General features: G+C 49.4%; 1 protein-coding gene across 4 annotated transcripts in view; it reads right to left on the bottom strand.

Annotated features, from left to right (window-relative positions):
• Nucleotides 1–6,629: 6,629 nt before the first annotated feature.
• Nucleotides 6,630–26,347, bottom strand: part of RNF220 (ring finger protein 220) — a gene marked incomplete at its 5' end in the record, with an annotated part of 218,969 nt that continues 199,251 nt past the window's right edge. For all 4 annotated transcript variants that reach the window (XM_080349197.1, XM_080349194.1, XM_080349195.1 and 1 more), the window contains 3 exons: nt 6,630–9,032; nt 17,812–17,886; nt 19,006–19,114. In XM_080349197.1, the coding sequence (XP_080205323.1) occupies nt 8,961–9,032; nt 17,812–17,886; nt 19,006–19,114 (256 nt within the window). In that variant the 3' untranslated portion in view covers nt 6,630–8,960. The remainder of the gene's footprint in view (nt 9,033–17,811; nt 17,887–19,005; nt 19,115–26,347) is intronic.

The following is a 26,347-nucleotide window of genomic DNA, read 5'->3' as shown; positions in this document are numbered from 1 at the left end:
TCAGGTCCAGAAGCTGGATGTAAGACCGGGAAAAGGCTTGTGCCAGGCAGTATGACCAGGTTGTCATCTGGTTCCGTTAAAGAGCTGAGACTGAGCAGTCGAAGCTGTGATCCTTTGTTTGTAGTAACTTTTGTGCTCTTCAACCGGAAGATTTAACTTAACCTTTTTGAATGTGTCTTGTGTTTTGTTTCTCTTCCTTCCAGTCTTTTGTGTGTTCTCCCAAGTAGTTTTGTTTTCTTGGAGAACTGCTCTTTTATTATCGTGTGTCTTTGAGCAGCTGATATTGTGCTTCTGGAAATGCAGCTGGCACAGCTGTAACCTGAAAGACCCCAGAAATAGCAAGGTGGACCTGCAGAGAAAAATGAAACTGTCTCTTGGAGCTATGATTTATACTGGGTGTTTCTTAAATCACTTCCAACCCACAAATGGCTATGAAATTCAACATTTTTCCCCATAATATTCTCTTTAGATGATTGGTCTCTGCTGTCCGTGCAGCATGTACTAGTAATACAAGAAATTAATTCCCTCCACCTAGAGACAAAGTAGCTTGTTGCACTGCACTTCAGCTATGTTTGGTCTTGTTTACTTGGGGAGAAGTGTGGATCAAGACAAAGGAGAGCGTGCTAATGACATGTTTATGCCATGCCACAGCATTGCAAGCTAATTAATAATGTGATGGATAGGATTAGCCAACTACATTCCCAGTCCTAGATTCCCAGGAACCGGCTCTGGAGACCTGTGGGCTTGTTGGAACCTGGGGGTGCCCTTGAGAGATAGGAACACAAGTCAGATTTTGACAGATGTTTTGTGGGCTGCTGTGCTTGCCTTGCCCACCCTTGGGGTGCTGTCACCCACAATTACAAAGCACTTGCTGTTCTGATTTGAAATGCAGAGAGAGAGAGAGGGGTCTCTTGGGAAGCACTACAATAATTCGTGAGTTTAAAATGAGAACCAGAAATGGCAGCACAAGGTGAGTTGTGGTCAGTGGCTGGAACAACTGTTTTTAGCAGGCTGGTGTGGCAACGCTTATTTAAAGCAAAGAGTTACCCAACATCGGGCGTGGTTTTAAAGGGTGGACTGAGGTGTATGGGATAGGTGAGAATGAACTGAAAAGGGGCTGATGGCCTTGTTTGTGTTCATTTTTAAAGTGAAACCTGGTTCCAGGCACAGGAGGCCTTATTGCTCGGGGTCCAGTCTTCTGTAGGTGTGATCTCAGTTTCAGTTCTGCTGTGCAGATGAGCTGTGAGGGTTCCCTGCGGTAAGATACCCACCAGCCTGCTGCTGTTTGTGGAGAAACTCTTGTTCCTAGGGAATCAACCTGTGAAATCTGGGCACATTCCCCTGTCCCCAGCAATCCCATCAGAGATCTGCCAGCTTTTGAAAGCAGGTTCCTGTTTTGTGCTGCGTCTCCTGACCTGTGATCTGTTCGCCTGCCTGGGGAGCTGGGCTGTGTCTTCTGAGCATCCAGCCTGTTTGTGGCACTGCAAAAACTCACAGGCAGCAGAGGTGATAAAGGTTGTTTAACTAGCACTTGCCTTCACACTGGTGTCTGTGGGTTCGGTGTTTACAGAACAGTTAAACACTCCATAATGCTCACCTCTGAATTAATACAGTTCTGCTGGGCTGGGAATCTGCTGTTCCTGTTTATTGCCCTGGGTGCTGGACTTGTGTTTAAGGACTCGGGCTGTTGTGAAGTGTTGCTGGCAGGAGCTGGAGCTAAACTGATGTCCCTGTGCAGTGGGACAGCAAAGCTCCCTCTGCGAAGAACCTCACAGGTGTCACTACACTCTCAATCCCCATCCACCTCCTCACCGCGGGATTGCTGCTGCCCCAGCGCAGTCCCCATGGCTGCTGGGGCTCCGCGTTGCCCTGGGCTTTGCAATCAGGAACCAGCTCATGGGCATTTCCACTGCTGTAAAACTGACTTGAAATTCAGGGCTGATTGGTGTACATGCTGCTCTAAGAGCGGTGAGGACCTTGAGAAAGCCAGTGATTTACAGCCATCAGCACCCATCTTCTGGGTAAGTTTTGTTTTCCATGTCACAGCAAGTTTTAATGATGATTATTATATCACGCGATACATTGCCCTCTTTTTTTCCTATACAGCATGTATGCTTACCCTTCCTCCTGCCCCTTTCTGCCCTCTTTATTTCTAGTGCTTGTTATTTGAAACAGAAGGTTAATAACTTGGAGCCTGAAGGCACACAGCCAAGAACTGATCCAAGCACTACTGGATTTAAAAAAAACCCTGCCTCAAACCCTTAATCCTTGCTAAACTGTCACAGTTTGGTGCAGCCTGTGTTCCTAAAGAGCTTCAGCCTGAACACCGAAAGCCAAAGGTTGGGATATCGTGGCAAATCCAAGTAAATCTCTGAGGCGGGCTGCAGGAGGGGTATTGCAGATCCAGTCTTTGAGAGGAAAAATGCAGCATCTCTGCTCATCTCATGGGCAGGGAGTGGGATGTGGCACCGGCGATCTCTGCCGGGGGAGCCCGGAGCTCGTTTTCCTACAGTCCAGCCCCTGTGGGTGAATCCCCACCGGCCGTGGGAGAGGAGGGTGCCCAGGGACCAGCTGCTGCCAGTGCGTGCTCATTTTGCAAGAGCACAAATTAACCCTCCCTCAGCAACAAGAACTGTTTGGGAGTGTTTCCTGCGGGGGAGCTGGCGACTGCTGTGCCGCCCTGTGCTGCCTTCACAGAACCACAGTGTCAGGGGTTGGAAGGGACCTGGAAAGCTCATCCAGTGCAATCCCCCCATGGAGCAGGAACACCCAGATGAGGTTGCACAGGAAGGTGTCCAGGCGGGTTGGAATGTCTGCACAGAAGGAGACTCCACAACCCCCTGGGCAGCCTGGGCCAGGCTCTGCCACCCTCACTGAAGAGAAGTTTCTTCTCAAGTTTAAGTGGAACCTCTTGTGTTCCAGTTTGAACCCATTACCCCTTGTCCTGTCATTGGTTGTCACCATGAAGAGCCTGGCTCCATCCTCCTGACACTCACCCTTTATATATCTGTAAACATTAATGAGTCACCCCTCAGTCTCCTCTTATCCAGCTCCAGAGCCCCAGCTCCCTCAGCCTTTCCTCACACGGGAGATGCTCCACTCCCTTAATCACTCCCTTCTCTGCCCAGGCAGCAGTGCTGTTGCAGGAAGGGTTTGGTTGGTGGTCAGGGTGGTCGTGTGCTGCACTGGGGGTGCTGGGCTGCTGCTGGCGGGCGGTGGGACGGTGCCCATGCAGTCCTGCAGCACTGCGAGACACCGCGGTGGGGACCTGGGCAGCCCAAGAGCGCGATCCAGCCCAGGCAGGGGTTACGTTTTGGAGCATAAGTAAGTGAAACAAAGCCCTTGGGTGAAGCCTGAACCGTGTCTGCACCTAGTGTTTTAAACCAAGTCTGCCATTGCCTTTTGTGCGTTGGGACAGCAAATTGTGTCGCATCTTTGTGCGCGGTGGGAAGTCACAGGCATACGCGCGAGGCTCTGCCACTGATGGAAAAGTGCGGATGGCTTGAAATGGAAACGAGCAACCCAGGCCCATGTCCTGCTTCCTAGAAATAGAAGCGGGGAGGCGTAAGGCTGGTATCCGTCACCCTGCGGAGAGGGCGGAGGTGGAAGCGGCAGCGGGCGGCTGTGCCAGGCGCCGCGGGGCAGCGGTGGCCGGGCGGCTGGGACGCTGAGCCGGGAGGGAGCGGCGTTCCACGAGGTGGCAGCAGGTCCCCGCTTTCCTGCGTGGAGAGAGCGGCGGCGGATGCTGGAGGAGATCCCAGCAGCGCAGCTCAGCGCTTCTGCATGTCTCAGAGCATCTGCAAAAAGCCCCTTCTTGAGGAGAGGAAGAAGACCGGCAAGAAGAAACTCCAGGGCCAAGAAAAAGAAATGGTGAGTTAATATGAAACAATGTCTAGCCTTAGGGCTGCCTGCCCCTAGAAGTCATACTAGATCCTATTTCTCAGCTTTGGATGCTGAAACTGAAAATCTAACGGCAGGAATAGCTTTACTGCCCGCCCTGCATTGGCAGGGCAGGTCGTACCACTTCCCCTCCATCACCCAGAGAGGGCTGTTGATTTTTTTAAGTGACTCTGTGCAATATTGTAGTTGGACAGACCATGGTCAAAGTGCTGGAAACCCTGGTGAATTAGGTCTGTGGAGCTCTCTTGGGTTCTTTTGTAGCTCCCCAGCCCTGGGGAGGGAGCTGAACTTGGTGCTGCTCTCCGGAAAGGCTGGCAGCACCACCTGGCACACAGGGCTGGGGCTTGAGGGGGCAGTTAGGAAAGGGGATAGATAGCACAGCCAGCGGCCACAGCCACTATTTGGGCTCCCCAATGTACCTGCTTTCCTCGGGCACCCCTCAACAGCCATACGCACAGCTCCACCCAGCCCTGGGCACGGGAGGCAGGGGCTCAGTGGGCAGCTGCTGGCTCTGCCTGCCCAGCATCCCACCACCCCCTTCCCTTTGAACTTGGGTCCCCATCCTCCCATGGCTGCACACCATCCCATCTCCTGGCTGGGGAGAGGCCGCCTGGAGAGGGCTGGGGTGGGCAGAGGGGTGCACAGCATCCTTCGGTCACCCTCCCAAACTCATGGTGGGCTGGGGCAGGGAGAGCTTGGGCAGCCCTTGCCCTCCCTGGGTGATGAATGAGCTGACAATAGGGTATTGATAAGGAATTAACCTTGAGCCCTTCTTGCTTCAGTGTCAATAGAGCAGGAGCCAAGTACACGCATTTGATTGGAAATCTGTGTTTGGCCTCTGCCGCTTTGCACCCATCGATGTGCTGGAGGGACGAGACGGGGATGAGAACTGCTCTGCTGCCCCCTCCCCAGCCCAGACCCCCCCAGGGGTCCCTCTCGGCTCCCCCAGCTGGAGTTGACCACGGGTTCCTGGCTCTGTGGGGCTGCAGCAGCCCCTGTGCCCCCCACCTGGCATGTGGGCAGACGGGTATCAGGGGCCCTAGTACCCCAAAGGGCCTGGGCCCATCTTGCTTCAGCCTCCACTCCGAGCAGTTTGTTTAATTAAGTGTTTTGCCTAATGGGATTGCCTCATTTCCATAACAAACTGGCGGGCTGTCATTAGGTGGGCTCCCTCATTCATTACTGTTAATTAGATATGGATCCCCCAGAAGGCGGCGCGGGGTGATGAACGAGGCCCCTGACACACGCTATTACACATTAGCATTTTCTCAATACATCCGATACATCACAGCCCTCCGCTTCCTAAAGATATTTTAAATAAAATATTAGCAGCCTGCTGCAGGGCGGGTGGAGGGGGAGAGCGGGAGGGTTCTTGCCCCTCACCCTGGCCTCAGGCCTCCTTTGGGCTGAAAGCAGACTGGCAAGTGCCTGAGATGCCCTATAGCTCCCTGCCAGCCAAAGAAGGGCCCAAATCCAGCCCTTTTCCCATCCTTACCACCACAGATGGAAACAGGTCCCTGGCACCCCAGTGCCCCCCTTCTCCATCAGCCCAGGGGGGCCTCCAGCACCCCATCCCCAGGGGACGCAGCATGGGGAGGGGTTTGAATACACCCCATCAACTCGTCTGCAAAATATTTGTAAACCAAAAGCGTCGGCGCCAGCCCCATGCTGGGGGGAACCCGACCTCCACCCCCCCTGCCCCAGCGGCCTCCTGGTCCCTGCTGTCGGGGGTAACCCTATACTGTGCTGGTTGTCCCTAATGCAGGACGTATAGATCTGTTGGGGCTGGGCGCCTCCTGCCCCAACTAATGCAGCTGATGAGACTTCATTATCGGGGGGGGACACCCCTGAGATGTGCCCTTTGCCCTGCCCTCCTGGCTCTAAGTGCGGGGGACAAGTCGGGGGACCCCATCCACGGTGGGGCAGAGATGCATTATTGCATCCCTGCATCTGTCCCTGCAGCCCAAACAGGACCAGGGCTCCCCTTTGGGACTTTACCGACATCCAGGCTTATTGTGGGGGGGGGTTGTCTCTCTGCTGCCTCTTGCCTGCGAAGGAAAACACAGAAAGGCAGGAAGCACCCAAGAAGATTTATACTTGTTTAATTAATGTCAAATGTAGTTTACAAACGGGAGTGACAAGTACCTCTTTGTATAATATACACCGACACACAATCATTGACACACCGGAATATCGCTTTGTGCAACTGGGATTCTTTGGGCAAAGATAGGTAACTTCAAGAGTTCTATTTTTTTTCCTTTTTTTTTTCCTTTTTTTTTTTTTCCTTTTTTTTTTCTTTTTTAAATCATTTAAACTCGTTACAGAGGAGGGGAAGCGCCAGATGTGTGTTACAGCCCAAGATGCCTCTCTCCCCAGCCTTCCCCCTTCAGCCTCCACCTTGAAAACAGAGGATGGCTTTACAATTAAACTAAATGCAACATAAACCCCAAAACAAAGAACCCGTGAGTAGTTACATATCGTTTTACACACAGGTAAACAGAGCACACGGCTGGTCCAAAACACCCCCCCAGAAACCCAGCTCCCTCCTGGGCCTATTTCCAAGGAAGGGCTGGGGTGGGGGGTCCTGCCCGCTCCCCCTCCTGCCTGCGTCTCAGAGCCACCCGCTGCACCCTCTCCAAATCCACTGAGATCCAGCGCTGACACCCAGGCAGCCCAGCCATGTCCCCCCCACCGCCCCCCAGTTCTCCCCCTTTCCAAACCCAGCCCCAAGCTCTACGTGCCCGCCCTTCGCCTGCCCCGGTGCTGCCCGGCCACAGGGAGACCCAGCGCTGACAGCCCATTGATGCAGCCCCTTCCCATCCCTGGGGACACAGGACCCTCCTGGGGCGCCTCTGGTCCCCAGGAGCAATGCAGGGATGTGCCCCGAGTAGGGGGGTGCAGCTTTCCCCTATCAGAGCCCACCGTGCTGCCAAGAACTTGGAGACCCAGGAAACTCACAGTTAAGAACTGCTGCCTTTTTCTGACATGTTTATGAAACACAGCTCCTTCAATTTTTGTTTAGGTGCAGTGGGATCCTTCTGAAATCACTTCTGAGATGCCAAGGCAGCAGCTGCTTGCTGCAAAAAAGCATCAAGCTCAGGGCAAAGAGGTGGTGGTGGGACTGTCACTCCCGAGGCATCCTGCCGCCCCAGCCCTGCCCTCTCCAGCGATGCCCCAGCAACCCAGGGTTGCTGGAGTCCCAGCTCCAAACCCCTCATCCACTGCTGGTTCCAGATTGTCTTAAAATGCCCCAGCCACGTTGTGCTGTGAGGTGGGATCTGCTTGGAATGACCCTGCGGGAACAGGAGGAGATGAGCTTCCCCATCTCCATGTTCTCTGGTTTCGGGGCGCTGGGGCAGGGCTGCACAGTTTGGGGCTTGGAGAACTCAGGACACGGGGTGCGCGCTCACCTTGGGAAATGGATCAGCATCTGTTTCTTGGGTCCTGAAAATAAACAAACAATAAAAAAACCAGGCCAGATGGCAGCTTTGGTTAAGACTGAGGATATAGAAGACAGAGACAAGCATGAGGGACTGTGTGGAAGAAGCTGGGGCAGCGAGGACCCTCTGGCTCTGGATAGAAGCATCTCCGCTCACTGCATCCTGCGGGCATCCCTGGGGGTGGCTGTGGGGACGACACAGGGCTGGCTGGCTCTGCCCTAGCGCCAAAACCCCTTTTGCAAAGCGCGGGCTCCGGGAAGCCAGCGCAGGGCAGGGCTGGCACAGGGAACCATCCGAGCCCAGCCGGGCAAAGCCACCAGCAGGGACGCACCGTCCCCTGCCACCGCTCCCTGTGCCGCTGCTTCCTTCCGCAGTGGGAGCAGCTCGGGCGTCCCCAGCTGCTGCCTGGAGGGAGGAAAGCAAAGAAATGCAAAGCAAAGCAAAGCAACGCAACGCAAGGCAGGGGCTGCGGCTCTGGAGGAAGCAGGAGGGGCTCAGCCGGTCCCTGGAGCTGGGGTGACAGCAACTCCGACCGGCTGCCGCCCTCCAGCTCCGCACCGATTGCCCCTTCCCCGGCTGGGAAAGGCAAAGGGGGCTGCGGCAGATCCCCCCGCCCCGCCTGGTCCCCCTGGTGAGGAGTTAAAAGCCGTGTCTTTCCAGGGATAACGATTCTATTATAAATAGCCCCATTAGCTACAACTAATGACAAAAATCCACCTCCTCTACTCCCCATAAGTTCTGTAAGTTATGGGCAATGCTACAGCCATTACTAAAAGCTGTTAACTTCATATCTGAATGAGGAAATATACACCACAGAACATTAAACCATTTATATTATATATATGTATATATATACTTTTTTTAAACTAATGACTTTAATGCCAAAACTTTGCTGAACCAAGAAAAATATGGGTTTAATGTTCTCTGCTCATTTTTTTTTCTTCTTTAAAAAAAATACAACCCAAAAAAAAGAAAGGGAAACTTATTAGTATGTAATGTTTGAGTCTATCCCATTTATACACAACATTGTAAACATATATAATCTATATTACATGTGCTTCATTTCTGCCTGGGTATGGTTTTTTTTTCAGTTTAAACCTTTTTCTTTTTTCTCACTAGAACACCACAAAAAACCAAAACAGAACCAACCCGAAAACCAAACCGAAACAAATCAAAACAAACCCAAAAAAGCTGAACAAAGAACACAAGTTACAGGTTATTTAACATCTTCCTGTCAAGGGTCCCTTCCCCAGTCTCCTGGGAGCAGAGTGGTCAACAACACAGTCCAAAGGAGGGCTCGCGAGCCATCGCGATGCAAAGCCAGCTCCAGGGAATGGCTGCATGGGGAATACTGGTTTTAAAAAAGGGGGCTTCACAACAAAGGGTTTGGTTTTGCCCGCTGCAGCTGCTGAACGAGGTCTCAACGCGCGGGACCCGGGAGCCGCGGCTCCCCCACCGCTCCTGTATCCTCGAGTCCGTATCTGGAGTCTCTGCTTTGTTGGTTTTTCCTTTACGTTTTAAAACGTCTTTGTTTGTTTGCTTTTCGTTGCTGTCGTTCTTCTCCCCCTTGGTGTGATGAGCTGAGCCGAGTACCCGGGTCCTGCCCTCCTGCTGGGTCCTTCATAAGTAGATGCGCCGAAGGTCTCCGGGAGATGTGATGGTGTTACACTGAGGACAGAGCTTCTTGGCACCCTGCAAACAGCAGATGAGACGGACAGCGTGAGAGAGCGAGGAAGGTATTAAAGAAAGGGGGTTGAGAGGAGAAACGGGCTTAAATACTTTGGAAAAAAAATATATCAGCGTGTATTTGTGTATTTTTCAAGATACAAGGGCTGCTTCAGCAATTACTGTCACTGCACTGGAAAGGCAGCATGAGCTAAAGGCCCTTCATACCCACACGCTGTAACATCTCCAAGCAGCGGTGACAGGCTGTCTCTAGCCCTACGTCTCTCCTTTAAAGGACCCTAATAAAAGATCAGTGCCTCATAGCTGCCTGCAAGGACGCAGGTCAGGTCACCGCGCAGGCAGAACAGCGGCACCACCAGAACCAGCGCAGTTTTCAGCTGACTGAACTGGTTCATGGTGGGCTGGACCGTCCCTTTCAGGGCAGCAGGATGCGGGACGGCCTCGGACATCCCATGAAAGCGCCAGGGCTGCTGGAATGAAGGAACGAACCCCCGTCCTGAGCTCCCGAAGATGCAGAGCCGAGTCTGTTCTGCCAAGGTGAGCAGAAACTGGTAAACTGTGAACTGGGGAGAGGTAAAGGGCAGCCAACATGAACAGAACATGAAATAAAACAAGGGCTGATGTGCCATCTGTCACCGAGCCTGACAGCAAGAGGGTGTTAATAAGCCTCAGAATCGGGGTCAGCCTAAGCCGGTCATCATTAGATTGGCAGATGTGACAGTCAGTTGATGGGAAAAATGACAGAAAGATGTCTGTGCTGCGAGGCAGCCTCCTGTCTAACAGCAGCAGCAGCAGCGTAGGAAATTGGGATGCCCTGGCTTTCGACACCAACCGCAGACTCAACACGAGCTCCCGCTGCACAGAACTGCGCACAGGCTCTGTCTGAGCATTCCAAGGTTTGCTCGCTGCTGTCAGAGATGCTGCCGGCTGGCGTGGGGCTGGCTGGCAGGACCGACGCCGCTTGGCTCAGTGACGCTGCCGCTCTCCGTCCGCAGGGCTTGTTTCGGTACCTGCAGCACCAGCAGGGCAGCTGGCAGGACGTGGACTGAGCGACGGGGCAGGACAGTGACCTGCCACATTGCTACCTGCACCTGGGGACATCCCTAGCAGAGGAGCGGGCACCGCTGCTTACAAAAGGCACGTGTGCTTAGGAAAGGTCCTTCCTGCTCTGTGACAACACCTGTGAAGGGAGGACAAGGGCTTTCTCCCCTGGAAGCTCCTGGACTAAGGAGAATCTGGAGCAGAGAGTCTCAGGTACAGAAAATGTAATTCACAGGGGTGTCACTCCAAAGAGCCGCAGGTCACGTCTGCTCTGCAGTCTTGCGTACTACTGAAAAGCCCTGCAGATCAGCTTCAAACCAGCCCCCTCCCTGCTCCCCGTGCACATTATTGCTGGCAGACATGGACTCCGCACATTCGCTGCTCCCTGAGCTTTGGACTTGTGAGCAACCAGGCTCCCATTTGATACCCCGTGCTGCGAGTGGCTGAGAAACCACAGGAACTTGCACCTGAGATCTAAACCAGCCACACAGAAAGTCCCACTGAACTAGAGCTGAATGAAACACATCACACACACCCAAGACACCTTGGGCATCACTCTCAGGGTGAGTGACACACTGGCAGTGGGACAGACCACTGGTGGTCTGGATGGTGGCTCTAGTTCTGGTACCAATGCCTGTGGGCACGTCCTTCTAGCTGCTCAGGACCCTTTTTATCCCCACACTAACTACTGTGCCTGTTTAGGTTTTGGGGGCAGGGATCATCTCTCTGTGCCTGTGCACTGCATCGGGCAGCCCCGTGCACCCATCTTCACAGAGTGGACTTGGCATACTGGATTCTGGGAAGAGCAACCACAAACCACAACCGGAAAGAAATGCATAAAACCCTGATGAAATCGAAAACTGACTGCAGTGGACTTCAGCAGAGCCTGTTCATATAACACGCCTCTTCTCTGGTGCTCAAGATCAGAGCTTTGGGTCTACAGCAATAGAAAAGCTCAAGCTCTAACTCTGTATGTCCCAGTAAAAGCTTCCTGCAGCACCTACAACCCGTAGGAGAGAAAAGTCTAAATATCTGTCCTTTCTGCCACCTTTAAAGCCATTGTGGGCTGGGCTACATAGCAGCGCTGCCAAGGAGAGGCTTGCTAATCTGGATGCAAATGCCACGCAACAGTCTGTTTCAGCTGAGCCCCGGCTCAGTCCTGCATCTCCACAGTCCTAAGAGGCACCTGTTGCATCTGGTTGGCCTCTTGGCATCGTCTTTGTAGCTGGAGGGTCCCAGGGGGGCGGCAGGGAGGTGCTGAGGAATTAATTCGCAGTATGTTGTTAAAGGAGCAGCAGCTGGCAGCTGCCCCTTGGAGCTCTCCTGTGTGCCCTGACAAGCAGAAGTGTGCCTGGGGACTTCAGGCATTCCAGATGTGACTGCTGTACACATCTGTGCCCATGCTCTCCTTCCCAAGCCAGGCACAGCAAGTGGCAGGAAGGCATCCAAACAAGCAGCTGGAGCTTCTGCCTCTCTGGACAAGGGATCAGGGAGAACTACCTTCTGCAAGACCAGTCCCCTGACCCATCAAATGCCTCAGTCTGCAGTGAAAGATGAAGTAAAATGCTTGCTGCCACCTAAACCCATGTCCCCCTGTTCCTCAGTGCTCCTGTGCGATGCCAAACAGCATTTCAGTAGCTCCTTTCCTTTACCTCTGCTGAGGTTGGACACATTTGGCTGTATGTGGGTGGGGAGGAGCACTGAACTCCCCCGAGTTCATTTTTGCTAAAAGCAAACCTCAGCTGCTGCCATCTTACTCTCTTGCATCTCGTGCTCCGTTCTGGGATTTGGAGGCAGACTGAGACAGCTGTGGGCAGATGTGCGAGACCCTCAGCAAGGGCAACTTTGCTAACCAAGACTGGGCAGCTCACAGTATCACAGTATCACAGTATGTTTGGGATTGGAAGGGATCTCAAAAGATCACCTAGTCCAATCCCCCTGCTGGTGCAGGAACACCCAGGTGAAGTCGCACAGGAACATGTCCAGGCGGGTTGGAATGTCTGCAGAGAAGGAGACTCCACAACCCCCCTGGGCAGCCTGGGCCAGGCTCCGTCACCCTTACTGAGAAGAAGTTCTTCCTCAAATTTAAGTGGAACCTCTTGTGTTCCAGCTTGATCCCATTACCCCTTGTCCTATCATTGTTTGCCACTGAGAAGAACCTGGCTCCATCCTCATGGCACTCACCCTTTATATATTTATAAACATTAATAAGGTCACTCCTCAGTCTCCTCTTCTCCAAACTAAAGAGCCCCAGCTCCCTCAGCCTTTCTTCATAGCTCAACCTGGTTAATTTTGGAAGGACACGTTCCCGGGAAGCCACTCTGCCCTGGTTTCTCCAAAGGCTATGTAGGTGCTCACTGTAAGCACGAGTCCCCTGCGCTCAGCCCACAGGATGGCAGAACAAGCCTGATTAAACCCACTGCAGCTTTGTTCCCTTCTTCAGTGGCAAAGCAAGGTTGGGTTCGCAATTCCTTCACACCACAGGGAAAGGGAAGACGGGTGGATTTATCCTGCCAGACCCCAGATCTCCGTCCCAGAGATCTGCTTTCTGTACCACACAATGGTGGCTTTTGGGGGAATCACTCTCCCCACCTAAGGCTGAGAGCTGCACATGGGCAGCCGGGGCCAAGTTTTCTAGAAGGCAGAACCCAATCACGTGAAGCTTGACCCATTTTGTGCCAAAAAGATGGACTGAGGGCAGTGGTGGATGTTGCTTCAGCTGCAGGTGGGAAGGGCAGCTCATCTAGAGCTCTGCAGGGAGGGACCAACAGCATCCTGGCACGTGGCACACCGGGCCAAGGTCTCTGGGTCTCCCTATTACCTGTTCTTGGTATTAAACAGTTCAAGCAAAAATAACGATTTTGGACCCTTGGGGAAGCCTCTTTAAAAAATTATTTATTTTTATTTTTTAATAAAACTGTCATCCTCCACAGTCCTGATTTTTTTCTTTTCAGACTGAAATTCCCTAGCGTCTTGTTCCTTACATCTGACTTTTCGGTGTAGGTGTGCAACATTTATTGGCACTAGCATTTAAGCTCGCCTCTCTTGTCGAGAGGCGCATAAGCTTGTACACACACACATGCTGGCACAGGCACAATGAAAAAGCATCTGCTCCCCCACTGCTCACCTGCCAGCTGGGGTTACTAAACTTTTCCCTTGAAATAAAAATGCTGTGGAATAATAAGTCCCACCTGTCGGCCATTTCTTTCTTTCTTGTTTTTTCCAGGTCCTTCTGCTCCTTTCATCATAGCTTCATGGAAAAGCCTTGATGTGTTATAGCCGCGTGTGCTAGAGTAAAGGCCACCTCAGCTTTTCCATCATAAACCCCAGTTTTGAGGGGTTTATAAAACTCTGCTGCAAGAAGTTTGCTCTGGGGCTGTTAGAAAGCAAAAAAAAGAAGGGGCTGGAACCAGGATGGAGTTTATTTTTTCTCCTCCTTTCTTAATTAAAATTTGGCAAGTGATTGATCCACAATACAGGCTAATCACTCGGAGTAGTAGTTTGAAAAAGACATTAACAAGAGCTGAGATGTTGAGCAGTCGTTAGGGCTCACATGGTGCCAGGAAGGATTGGGGTATTTTGTCTTAAAGTTTCCTCTTAAAAAAAAATAGCGTGACGTCTGCTATAAATTGGCTAAAGCAAGAAAACTCAAAAGGGAGGATTTAGGCACTTCCTGCTGTCCCGTGGGTCTAAAACTGGGTAATTTTCAAGCAGAATATGCCACCAGGGACAGAGAATAAAGAGACGCACACACAGAACTTTGCCTACACGGAGACACTGTCAAACCTGGGCTCAAAGCCTCCCTGTTTTATAGGAAGGAAAGCCAAGGCAGAGAGGTGACAGGAGGGACCCAAACCAAGAACCAGCTTCTCTCCAAGATCCAATTCTCAAACCAGATGAGAGCCCCTTTTCCTCACGCCTGCACACGAAGCGGCAACTCGGGAGAACTCGGGACAACTCTGCCAACGCTGATTCCCAGAGCAGCAGCCGCTCACCACTGCAGTTGTGGGGAACCTCCAGGTAATGGGGTTAAAGCAATGGGGAGAGCATCCTTTCCCACAGCACCTCCTCAGAGGGTGGAGCTCACCACCACAGGCTGTTGGAGGCTGAACATGAAATACGGCAATAACACAACTGGACAACTTCATGGCAGATTGGAAGGACAAAGTTCAGCATCCTCCATGCAGCTGCTGACTCAGGAGGTTCCTACCAGAAGGACTGCCCTGTATCTGCACTGTTTCTTACCAAAATGTTCCAGTCCGCATGGGATATACAGTATTATAGCCTAGAAAAAGTGACGCCACAGATATAAATGTGTCAATTGCAGAACATACATATCTATCAATGTATTCCCTTGAAGCATATTCTGTGATGAAGAAGGCTTTTTAAAAGTGACTTTTTCCCTGCTCTTGCAATTGTCATTTTTAAATGAGGCCAAGACAGGCAAATACAAGCCTGGGGTCAGCAAATACACATAGGAAATGCTGGATCTTGCCGTACAGGTGATGGGGGACACTCAGCAAACTGCACCTGCTCAAATAAACCTGTCCTGTTTCAGCCCCTGCATTCCTGCACCACCAACAGCTCCATTCACTGGCAAACACACACCTGACTTGGCTTTTAACGTCATTTACTTTGTAAGGATGGATCCCAAGGTTTGGGAGATCACGGCACCGCAGCTCTGAGGGATGTCAAGAACTCATCAACCCATTCCCCCAACAAGACCACCTCAATATGAATTCCTGCTGATGGACACGCATCAAACCTGCTCTCACAAACCTACAAGAGTGGTGAAGGACCACCAGGGATGGTAAAAGACCATCTAAGCAAGCAGCTTCTGTTGGAGCTGAAGCACTGGCTAACTCAGTGAGCACCACGATCTCGGTTCTCTTAAACCATCTCCAGTGTCCCCTTTTGTGACCCCAGTCTTTCCTTCACGTTAGTCCAACACAGCGACAGCAGAAAGAGGTGGAATCTGCTCTGGTGGATGTTTCATCCCCAGAACCTGGAGCTAGCTCAATGCTCTGAGCTCTAGTACAGCAATACCTAAGCCAGAGAGTCCAGCAGCCATTGTAGAATTGGTGGTTAAAAATGTCTTCTCTCTCTTAGCAACACAACAGTCATAGTTTGTAATTGCACATCAAGAGCCAAAAGTCCAAAAATTATATTTTCAGAAAGCCTGAGCACTTTAAAGATCCAAACCCCATCAGTGCCCTAGAAAACACTAAGTCACAGGATACTAGTGACGCTCAGATAATTGTAGCATATGCTAGAAAATGTCTAAACCTTAAACCTTTTAAGAAATACTTCACCTCCTCTGGTCCATAGACGTGAGCATCCAATTTCACCCCATCTTCAACACCCTGCAGAGGTTTAGAACCGCACAGTTCCAGAGCCCTGCTCAATGCACGGTCTCCCCTCTCTCTCTCACAGACTCTAATTCAATATTAGATCTGGGCTGAGCATATAAACCACAGACACACGGGAGAAAGGAGACTTGTCACCAGCAGGGATGGCAGATCTCCAGAACGTTCAAAAGGGGCCGGAAGCCCAACACAACCCATCCATCCCAACTCCTATTAACTCCAACAAATTGTTTATTGCACAACAGAAGAAAAATGTTGCCCCTCTCCCCAAACCGAGTCTTTCCATGTGTGCTACACGCGCGGGTTCCCTCCGCCTGCCCCGCCGGGAGCCAGCTCCGCACCGGGGAAAGGTAACGGCGGCGATTATTACACACACTATCCCACAGCTCCTCGCTTGTTAAAAAAAAACAAGAGTCTCTTTTGTGCGCGAAATAAAAGGAGATACCTTAATTAGAACAATGCAGGTTGGTGAGCATTAAACACTGAGCCCAGCTGCTGTATGCCATTAAATTCATAAAAAAGGAGGGGGGAAGGAGGGCAGTCTTAACGAGATTACACACATTGACTTTGATCAAGACACAAAAGCACCAAGGCGTTCCAGGGTTTTTATTGCTGTCTTCGGGCTACATTTTAATGGTTACATTAGAAACATGCGAACGCAGGCTGGGAGATTTTTTTTGAGACGGGAGAGGGAGTGCAAGCATGCCTTGTGAAAAGGCCTGGTTTAATAAATTGGGGGCTGCAGGGAGAGGCTAGGACTGGGGAACACATGAGTAGCCATTTATTAATTGCTTCCCCTGTGCAAGTGCCAAGTCCTAACATGATGTCTTGCTGGATCACTCGCACCCCGCCTGCCTGGTCGGCAGAAGAGCCGTGTGCCAGCACATGGGCAGCTCCATCCCCAGTTCCTCGTGGATATTGAGTGGGGAGAAGCCTCCTGCTCTGCAAGGGTAAACACCAACCCCATAGCACCTGGAGTGGGGTTTCCCACTTCTCCTGAGCAGCCGTGACCGCTGTACATGAAACAAAGGGGCCTGACCGAAGTCAAACCAAGTTGCTGCTGAGCCTAAGAAGAGTCTGAAATCAATGCCACAGGTTTACAAGACAACTTGAGGCTGCTGAGAAGAAGCCAAAGACTTCGGATTAAAAATAATGATAAAGAAATTAGTGTTCCATCCTCTGCCTGCAGCACCGCTGAAGGACAAAATTACTCTTCACTTAGCAAAGGTGGCAGAGCACACATTCATCCAAACGCCTCACAGCTACGTACCCACATATGTGTCTTTTATAACACGCTGCTAAAATGTTTACAAAAGCTTGTATAACCTAAAGAGTGACGGGGTGTAGCTGAAGAGCTATAAAATACAGCCCAAGGGATAGTCAAGTTATTGAGTTGCTATTAGTACTCAAGCCCACAGGCACTTCGCCGTCCTGGTAACTTTTCTTGGACAAGACTTTTAAAAGGCGGGATTTAAAGGAGCACGACTGGCTTAATCGTAATTCCAAGCACACAACGTGTTCTATAAAGTAGATTTTGTAATGCCTTACAGGAACAGATTTTAGGAGTGGCATTCCCTTACAGTTTTTGCAGCCCAACACGGTATCATCTTGCTAACAGGAGAACTAGAAAGCACAACTGACTATTTTTCACTCTCCAAAGTGAGCAAAATGAAAGCTTGAAAATCAGCTGCACAGGGGACATTAAAGGCTGATTATAAAGCCCACAGTTTTAACAAAGGAAAGGAAAACAGTTCATTTAATAATACATTAAATTTTAACCCGATGTCCTTTAATACATGTATAAATTACTACTGCACTGGGTTCACCTATTCAATATTCAAGGTAGTCCCCAATCTTCCGAACAGAATGGCATACGCTTGAAAACTGCTCAGTGCTATTTCAAATAATCTGAAAAATATAGATTCATATTCATAAAAGCTCCTTTCCATATCATCTATCCTGGAGATGATTCCCTTTGCTTCAGGGCAATATTAGGTTTCTCAGAAGCCACTCATTCCATGAAAACTCAGGGGATTTGGCCTCCATTCTCACAGCTTTACCTCTCTGCATGGATGCCCCACAGGAAATTACTGCAAGGCAAGGTTGTCCCTGGCTCTTACACGAGCAACGTCTGTCCCCCTAGTAGCAGCAGAGCAAGCAAGGGACAACACCGCACTTGAGTCACTCAAATGAAACTCACTCAAGTCAATGTTGGAGCGGGGTGTTAAACAGCAAGGCTTGGGAAGTCTGAACGCACAGCACTCAGATTGTTTAAAATAAAGCAAAAAGCGCGTTTCCCCGTGGTGATTTAAATCAAGTATCCCAGAAGAGAGGAAATAAGTTTGTTAAGTCAAGAAGAAAGTAGGCAAGAGCCTCACCAGAGTCCGCAGCCAGCATTCTTCACAGTGCACGTGCCAGCACTGAATGGAAGTCAGGGGCATTGTGTAGGAGTCCTGAGGAGAAGAAGCACACAGGTTATTTCCACAGCAGGGATCTACGGATCATTTGCTCCCAAACCCTATCACAATGCCTTTCTTTGTAACATTGTCTTGTATTTTGTATTGCAAAAAATAAGTTTGTATGATATTTAAGTTTGTATTTTTGTAATGTTAGCGCAGTAGAGGCAGAAAGCCTCCTGCAGTCCATTTTTCTGGCTTCCCAGGGTTCCTGTTGGAAGCCCATAATCCACTCAAGTGGTGACCTGGCTCAGCACAGCTATCGCAAGAGCATCTGAAGTTGCTGTGGCCACCTGCCATTATTCCCATCAGAAAGGTCACCGCATCATACAAAAACCAGTGAGAGGGTAAGATTAACCCTTATCACAACTCTTAGCTCTGCAGGAACAGCTTAACTACAGACCAAGAATGCTGCTGCTATTTCAGCAGACGTGCCTTCTCTTGAGTATTTTCTATCATTGCGAATAAACCTCTGGAAATCAGCAGCAAGCTGTCGGCCCTTCTGTGAGATGAGAGACGGGGACTGCAATCCCACACCTCCAAGTGGTGAGAGCATCGTGCACCAGCTGAAGTTGCAGAAGCAGCCTCTGCTAAGCAGAGTTTTCTCCTGCTATCAGTAGAATAAAAACCTAACTGGAGATGCAACACTTTGCAGGCTCAGACCATCAGAGGGAGCTGCTGCCCTTCCTTACGGAGGCCACAGCATCACCACTGAGCAAGCAGGACATCCACAACTTTTAAATGCTCAGGCAACATTCCTGTTCCCAAACCATACAGTGGGTCAAAGAGCCTTCTCCTTCCTATGTACATAAATCCACAGATGCAAGAAAAGGATGCTGGTATCTGGGAGTTTTCTATAGGAAGGCAGAAAATCTTCCAAAATTGGGGCTTTCTTGCCTGATACAGTCGAACAGCTACAAATATCAGTGCAACGATGTAATGCATACAGAAATTTCAATTGCTAAAAAACCTAGTAGGTTTTTGGAAGGCTAATTGGTGTATAGGGACAAAGAAGAGTTCCCCGACTCCAGCCCCAAAAGAAGAAAAGCTTCCCCCCTCCTTAGCAAAGACACCAAGGCATTTCTGATTCATTACCACAAGTGGAATGCTACTCACCATGCAAATGAGACATTTATAGCGGTCCCCACGGGAAAGCTGCCTTTCTAACTCACGGACACGAGCCTTTAATGCTTCAAATGTTGTCACTGCAGAGTCTTCTGTAATTCTGCAAAAGATGATGGAGAGTGAGCATCACTGAGCACACAAGATTGCTAAGACTTCAGGGAAAAAACGATCCCGCAACAGGTGCCACACGGGAAATGGCAGCATTCAAACTAAAAGAAGAGGAGTTCCCGAAAAGCCCAGCATTTAGTATCCTACTAAACACATCACGACAGAATACAACGGGACTGGAGTTGCCAACTTAATACAGAGCAGGTTTCTGCAAGACACGGGCATTTAAATAACAGATTTGTTTGGTTTTTGCTTTCTCTCTCTTTCCTTATTTCCCTTAAGAGGTTCCTTAGGACCAACTGCTTCGGAAAAAGTTCTGCACGTTGCTCTAAAGCCGGCGAGATAACTTTCTGTGGGCAACAGGAGCTGCTCTTCCCCTTGGAGAATGGCCTTTGCTGGCCATTAACCTTGTGAAACACAAAATCAGCTCATTACACAGGATCAACACAATGCTTTTACATTAAAGAAACCCTTGGCTTGTTGGCTTCTATCACTGAAAGCAAGGAGAAACCAAAAGCAACAGACACTGTGCCAAGAGGGTGGCTATAAAAGCAGCTTTACAATCTCTGCTTTCCCATTTCCTAGGGTCATTTTTGATGGGCAGCATTATCTCTTTTGTCACAGAGGCGCTGTGCTGAGGGCAGGCAAGTGTATTTTCATGGTTCTGTGAGGCTCGTGAAACGAGCAACTTGCCAACCCAAAAGCAAGGGCAGACAGCAACGCTTCGCCAATGAGATGCAGGGAGCATTATAGACAAGGATATGTCACTCCAGCATGTTGCAAAATCCAATTTCTACACAGTGCAGACACAGGGAGGGGCCCTCAAGCATCCCCCAGAAAAGGTTTAAGAGTATTGCATTAAGGCTTTCATTCTTGCCAAAAAAACCCCAAACAAGCCAGCAGTTTTCATGTATGTCAGTGAATTTCAGGCCTGTCTAAGCAGACTCCAGCTCAGAACCTGAAGAGCACCTCGTCACCAGAAGCTGCATCAATCACAACATAACCCACCGCGGCACCTACGTGTTCTACCTTTTTAGAGGACGATTTATCAACAGGTGGCTAAACCGTGGGCCTGGTGGAAATTACCACAAGCCATAAAGTGAGCAGCAATCTCAGCACTCCCGCTGCACGTGCACACTCGCTCTTTTGTTCATTAGTCACTTGTCACCAGCACGCAGGGAGGGACCTGCGGTATCTCCCACGAGGTGATTCTGCTGCCTTTCCTCAAGGCTCCAGAAACAGAGCCAGTCAAAAAGATCTTGAGTGATTATGACACTTCAGAAGAAACTGGAGCTGCAGGAGTGCATATGGTTAAGTACCAGTGTTATAAAGCTCCTCCAACTTCACTCCTACCTTTGTGCAGATCAGACACTCTCTGCACGAGCTAACGGCGGAGAGACCTTCATCAGAGGGGATTCATTGCAAATGACAGTTACTAGGAAGTGCTAACAACTTTAAAAATGAAAAAAAAGGCAAAGAAATACACATGTCCCATGTTAGCTTAGTGGGTGAGGACTGCCTGGGGCCAGGGACACTGTGGATTCAAGACTTGGCATCAATAAAGATTCTTTGGAGCAAAATGAAAGAGCTTCAGTAGGAGACGGTGCTCCCCACTGTGAAACACCCACTTGTTCCTACTCACTGGTATAAATTATTACCGTATCCCAGCTTGGGTTCTTACCCTCAAGGAAGAGTTGCCACTGTTTTCAAAGATAGTGTTAGTTTTGTCCAAGGAAGAAACAGAATTATTTATTTATAGCTTGAAGATTATTATGGGATGAGAAAATTGTTTCCCTTCCAGTCTGGCCCATCAAGGAGCTAACGCTGGACCTTGACTTTCTGGAATCTGTTTCTCCTTCCTGCACACATAAGGGCACTAGAGGCAGCGAGTATGGCTCCTGCCCAAAGCCAGTGGCAAGCAGAACCCCAACTCTTGCTAAATTCTTCCATTACTATTCATGGAGCTACCGGTCCTCCTCTGAAGGGCAAGCGACTCAGCAAGGAAAAGTGAAATCCTTGAGTAGATCCAAGCAAAGGCAAATTCATCCCCAGTCTCAGCCCAATAACAGTCAAAGCTTGAGAAGGAAAAATTTGCCACTACAACAAGCAGAGGAGATAGAAAATGGCTTGTTTATAGAAGTCTAAATAGCTGACCCCCATCGGCCAATTTCGGAAAGTCTCTGAGATAATCGCACCTGTCCAGTAATAAACGAATGAATCAGAAAAGGAGGCTGAATAGAGGTATAAGCAATAACGCTCAGAGGCTGCCTGATACAATGGCCAATCAATAGGAGGGCTGTAGATCAGGGTGCTAGTTAGCTGGAAAATTACCGCACCGCTGCGTGCGTCACGCTGTAGGGATCCTGGACAATCAATGTGGGAGGTATTGATTTAGTTATTATCACTTCATATGCTCCAGACATTGTTAAATATACATTTATTAACAAGACTGGGGTGCATTGGTAAGAGAGGGAGCTTTAGCCACTGCAGCATCTCCCAGCGCTGATCAAAGATCAGCTGAGACAGACTTTAAATTCCACGTTCTCCTCGCCAAACGTGCTCTCAGGACAAATCCTGACACACGGTACAGTGCCAAGGACACAGCTTCCATCTCACATGAGAGCAATTCTGGCCACAAGTGAGTATTTTGCACTTGAGAGTTCAGGAAAGCCTCCCGGAGCAGCAGCAACCAGGGACGTGGTGGCCAAGGGTCAACCCAAAGTGAGCGATAATTGCATGGTTGCTTCCGAAAAGCCGAAGGAAATGAAGTCAAGGGAAATAGGGAGAACATTAGTAAATAAAGGAAGCTGGAACTACCTCCAGGGATGGAATAAAGACGAGAGTCACTTCCCATGTGTCTGGCTCCCGTGGTGGCCAGCACACTTGGGACACATGTCATTCCATTTAGTGACATTTTACCGTCAACCTACTGCTTGTATCCTAAAGATAAGCATCACTTAGCAGCGACTCTTCCTGCAGCAGCAATCTTGGGAACTCCCTCAGGCTTCCCTCTTGCGTGCACACCCCGTGTGCGCCTGCCCGGACACAGCTGGAGCCGCCTGGGACGTGTTTTTACAGGGGAGCGCTGGGGTGGAGCGGGGGTCGGAAAGCCAAACTCCACGGACACAGTGAGGCTGTGCAAGGCTGCCCTGCCAAGGGAGGCAGAGGGAATTACAGGGAAGAAGGAATTGGTTTCCATAGCCTTGCTCGCCCTTGACCTCATGCTGGATAGTGAGGGGCTCTTTTAGCACTTTTGCACCTCAGCGCTTGGGTTTGACGTGTCCGGATAATAATTTATCAGCCTTCAGAGGGATCTGCTGAGCACATCACGAGCAATGCCTTGAGCTCCAGAGCTTCTCCGGCCACATGGGTATGAGCGGCCTCACTAACACCTAAACGGTCCTCCCAAGAGGGCACATCCATGCTCTGCTCGCTGTGGACCTACATCACCCCAAACAGCAAAGCCTGAGCAAGAAGGTTTTTATAAGAGCAAAGGGAGGGCTCCTCGTGGAGGATGGCGGGTCCTGCGCTTCTCTCTGGGCTTTGTAGTTAACTCATCAACAACTGGGCAGTCGCGGCTGAGGATGCTGGTACCAGGGCGCAGGTCCATGAGACCGGGAAGACATCGCGGGAAGGTTTTCAGCCCTGGTGCTTAACGCACGTTTTTCTACTGTTCATAGCGTTTTCTTCTGAGAATAAGAACAAACTTTCTATCCCTGAGCAAATCCTTGCTTTGTTCAGATAAAAGGCTAGAGGAAAGGCATAAAAACACCATGGAAGAGGAAAAAGGACCTATCTTTAGCTTTGAGCTGTTACTCTGCAATCACCTCCTGGGAAATCTCCCCTGGGAACCGGCTGCCCCCCTCTTTGCAAAAAAACTTTAACCCAAACACTGGTTATTTGTCAAACATTAGCATGCGTGTGATCTTTGTTTCTCCAAATTAAATCGAGCAATTCCTACCCGCTGTCCCAGTGGGCAATCACAAGCAATTCTGTTAATTAAATTATCTCTGATTCTGCAGCTCTGGAATCTCTCAATTGACTAAGTCTGTGCTTTATCATCAACAAAATACTGGACCAAAAAGGAAACAAAAAAAACCCGCTGATGTCAAAGCAATTGGCTTCAGTTAACCCTTCCCAGCTGGATATTAAGGGCTGCTCGAGAAACTGTTGGAACAGAACAAGCCCAAGAGCAAGAGCCGCGTACCAGAGACACCAGTAGCAGCTGTTCGCTTGTGTTTCTTTCCCGTTGTACAGAAAAAAACAAAGCAGCACAGCATCACTGCATCCAGTATCCTGCCTGCTTGAGAGCCACAGGAAGACGCAAAGCGTTGGCTGCTGAAGAAGCAGAAAAACACGTCAAAGATCAGTGAGTCCCTGCGAATGCTCCACCCTCCCCTTTACCCAGATCTCACTTGATGTACCCCGCTGTTGAGGAGTCTCCATAAAACATTTCCCTTCGGTTTATTTCAACTGGATATAAATTTTCCTTTCTTCATAAATGGCCACACTGTACACAGCATTCCATAAATCTTTACAATTCTGCTGTTTGTGTGTACCTTGTAAAAAACGCTTAGCACTGATTAAATGCACCGCCAATAAAATTTCATGGGCTACTTTTAACACTTGATATTCTGACCTTCTCTCTTCCTCATACATTTATTTTTGGTTTTGTATGCCTGTAAACACCGAGTGGCAAAGGGGAAAACGTACAGTACCACTGACAAACCCAAGAGTGATGTCTTTATTTTTAAACAAAGCTTTTATCTTCCCTTGTCCGAGGCGGAGAACCCGATCCCAGCAGAACATACATGCCATTTCCCTGCAGCGGGGCAGAGGTCAGGTCACCAGCAGCTTACATATCATAAATATTAGAAACAGACTGGTCGATGTTTTGAAGGCAGAGTCAAGCTAAAGTAAGATTCCAGGAGCAGAGAAATTGCTCCTGGCTATACCCAACCATGGCCGCAAACGACAATCATCATAACCACGACCACGCTGAAGAGAAAGCCTCCTGCGGTCCTCGCTTTGTGGGACGCGAATCTTTAAGACTTGAGAAAACGATCCCAAAATCAGTGCACAATCATTTAATTGCGAGCCACCTCTCATAGCCAATTTACGTTTGGCTGAGAGGGCAACTTTTTCAGAGCAGAGATCGTGTTTTATTAGCCCGTAATGCACCGTGTGTAGCTGCTGCAACGCCGGCAGCGCTGCGGAATGGAACAACACGATGGGGCTGTCTCGGCTCTCGTTGTCTCCAACACAACTCCCTTGCTATCCGAGTTTCAGACACTAAAACCAACCCTAAGTCTTCTGGGACGAGAACAGCTTTTGTTTTCAATCTGGTGAAAGAATCCGCCTCCTCATTCAATTTAGCCGAGCATCACCTGCACCAAGGGCTATAGCTAATAATACTTTGGCAGATGAGCAGCACTGAAGTTAGTAGGAGATATACAGATACAAATGCCTTTTGTGCTCACTGGAGTGCAAGAATATAACATAAAGCTGAAAAAAAGCCTGCTACTAACAAGCAAAACACTTAAATTGATAAGTAAGATTTCAACCACCAGCAGAAACTGCCCAGCAAAGCCGTGTCAAAATGCACCAAGTGAAGCTTAGACCCTCGGTCTGTGAGAACACCAGTGCTAAGAGCAGATCTTCTGGCCAGACGTCAGTGTTTTAGGAGCTGGCTTCCCCTTTATTTAGCTAAAAATCTCATTTATTGGGTTTATTTGTTTTTAGACTAACCTCCTTTAGAAAGGCTGCCTTATAATCCTGTAAAACGTTGTCACATGTATTGAGGAAATTGGCAAGGATGCTAATTTATTGTCCTCTAGGAAAAAAAAAAAAGCCCTCTTTCCTTGATTAATGTATGTTTTTGTATTGTAAGATATTAAAGAATGTTGCTTCACCTGTAATTGTAGAGAATAGTTTATTTTGGCAAAGTGCCCTGGCTTCTGGTTGCCAAGTTATGAATAATGCAATGTTCCTCATTCTAATTTCCGTGTTCTAAGTTGTGAATTTGGAGCGGGGTGCATGCAAGGGCACACACACCCGACGCCGCGGCTCTCTCAGTCATGAGCGCCTCTATTTTATACTTGCTTGCACAACTTGTTAATACCAGCATCTGCTTGCCAAATTCAGAGTTTGCTGCTGACTAATTTCATCTTGATGCAAACCAAAAATGTTGTCTCTTTCTTTTTTTGCCCACAGAGGAATTATTTCTCTTACACTTGCATGCACCGTTGCAATACCACTGAGGGGAGCTTACCGCTGCAAGAAAGCATTTTAAGCCGCATTTAGTAGGGACTTGGGTAGAGATTCCCCGAAGAATTTAATGACAGAAGAATTCATTATGCTTTCATATCTCCTCCGCCTCTATAACACAGAACCCAACAATGTCTTTACAGAAGCGGGAAGTAAATTCAGGCACTGGTTCTTTCTCTCTCTCTTTTTTTTGGCCCACGTTTCGCTGGGACACATGTGCCCAGCCCCAATCAAAACAGAGACAGATGGCACCGCTGATCGTTCAGAATGGAAGGAGCCTCGGAGTCAGCGTGTTTAGATGCATTTGTAGGGCGACGCAGCATCCGCTTGCCACTGGGACTGATTTAAAAAGGCGGCGAGTGAATGTCTGAGCTTGCGCCAAAATTCTAAATGTGCCATTTGAGCAATTATGGTTCGACATGAAAGCTGGGAGAAAGAATGTGTGGGTCATTCTGATTTCGATTTAGAGACTATGTCCCCTGTACCAAAGAGAATATAAATGCAATCCCCCTGCTTTACTGGAGGAGCAGCTTTGGTGATGAAGTAAAAAGTCACGCCATGGAAGAGTGTTTTGCTGCATCAAGGATTTGTTGAGGCAGCAATGAGTTAGAAAATTATTCTCTAAACAAAGTTCCTAAATAGAAATAACTGCACATCTAATGTGTTAATATCTCAGGCCACTTTTCAAATGTGTGGTGAGCCCAGTTGTATTCCTAACAGATCTGTGAAGGTACATCATGGTCTCTACCTTAATACAAGCCGGGGTCACAAAAGGCAGGCAGTGTAAATGGAAAATGCTCCTCTCTTTGCTGAGGCACACGGCTCAGAGGTTCCAGCCCACCAAAACGTGCCTCCATCCACGAGTAAACACGTTTGGATTATGACCAAGCTCCACGTATAGCTGGGCAGGTATATTTTTCTACTGGAAGACTTATGGCAGCTGTAACGCGTCATCTTA

This window comes from Nesoenas mayeri, assembly GCF_963082525.1.
Source record: "Nesoenas mayeri genome assembly, chromosome: 8".
Taxonomy (NCBI): Eukaryota; Metazoa; Chordata; class Aves; order Columbiformes; family Columbidae; genus Nesoenas; species Nesoenas mayeri.
Note: the sequence above shows the minus strand (reverse complement) of the source record. Positions and strands in the feature narration are given on the sequence as shown.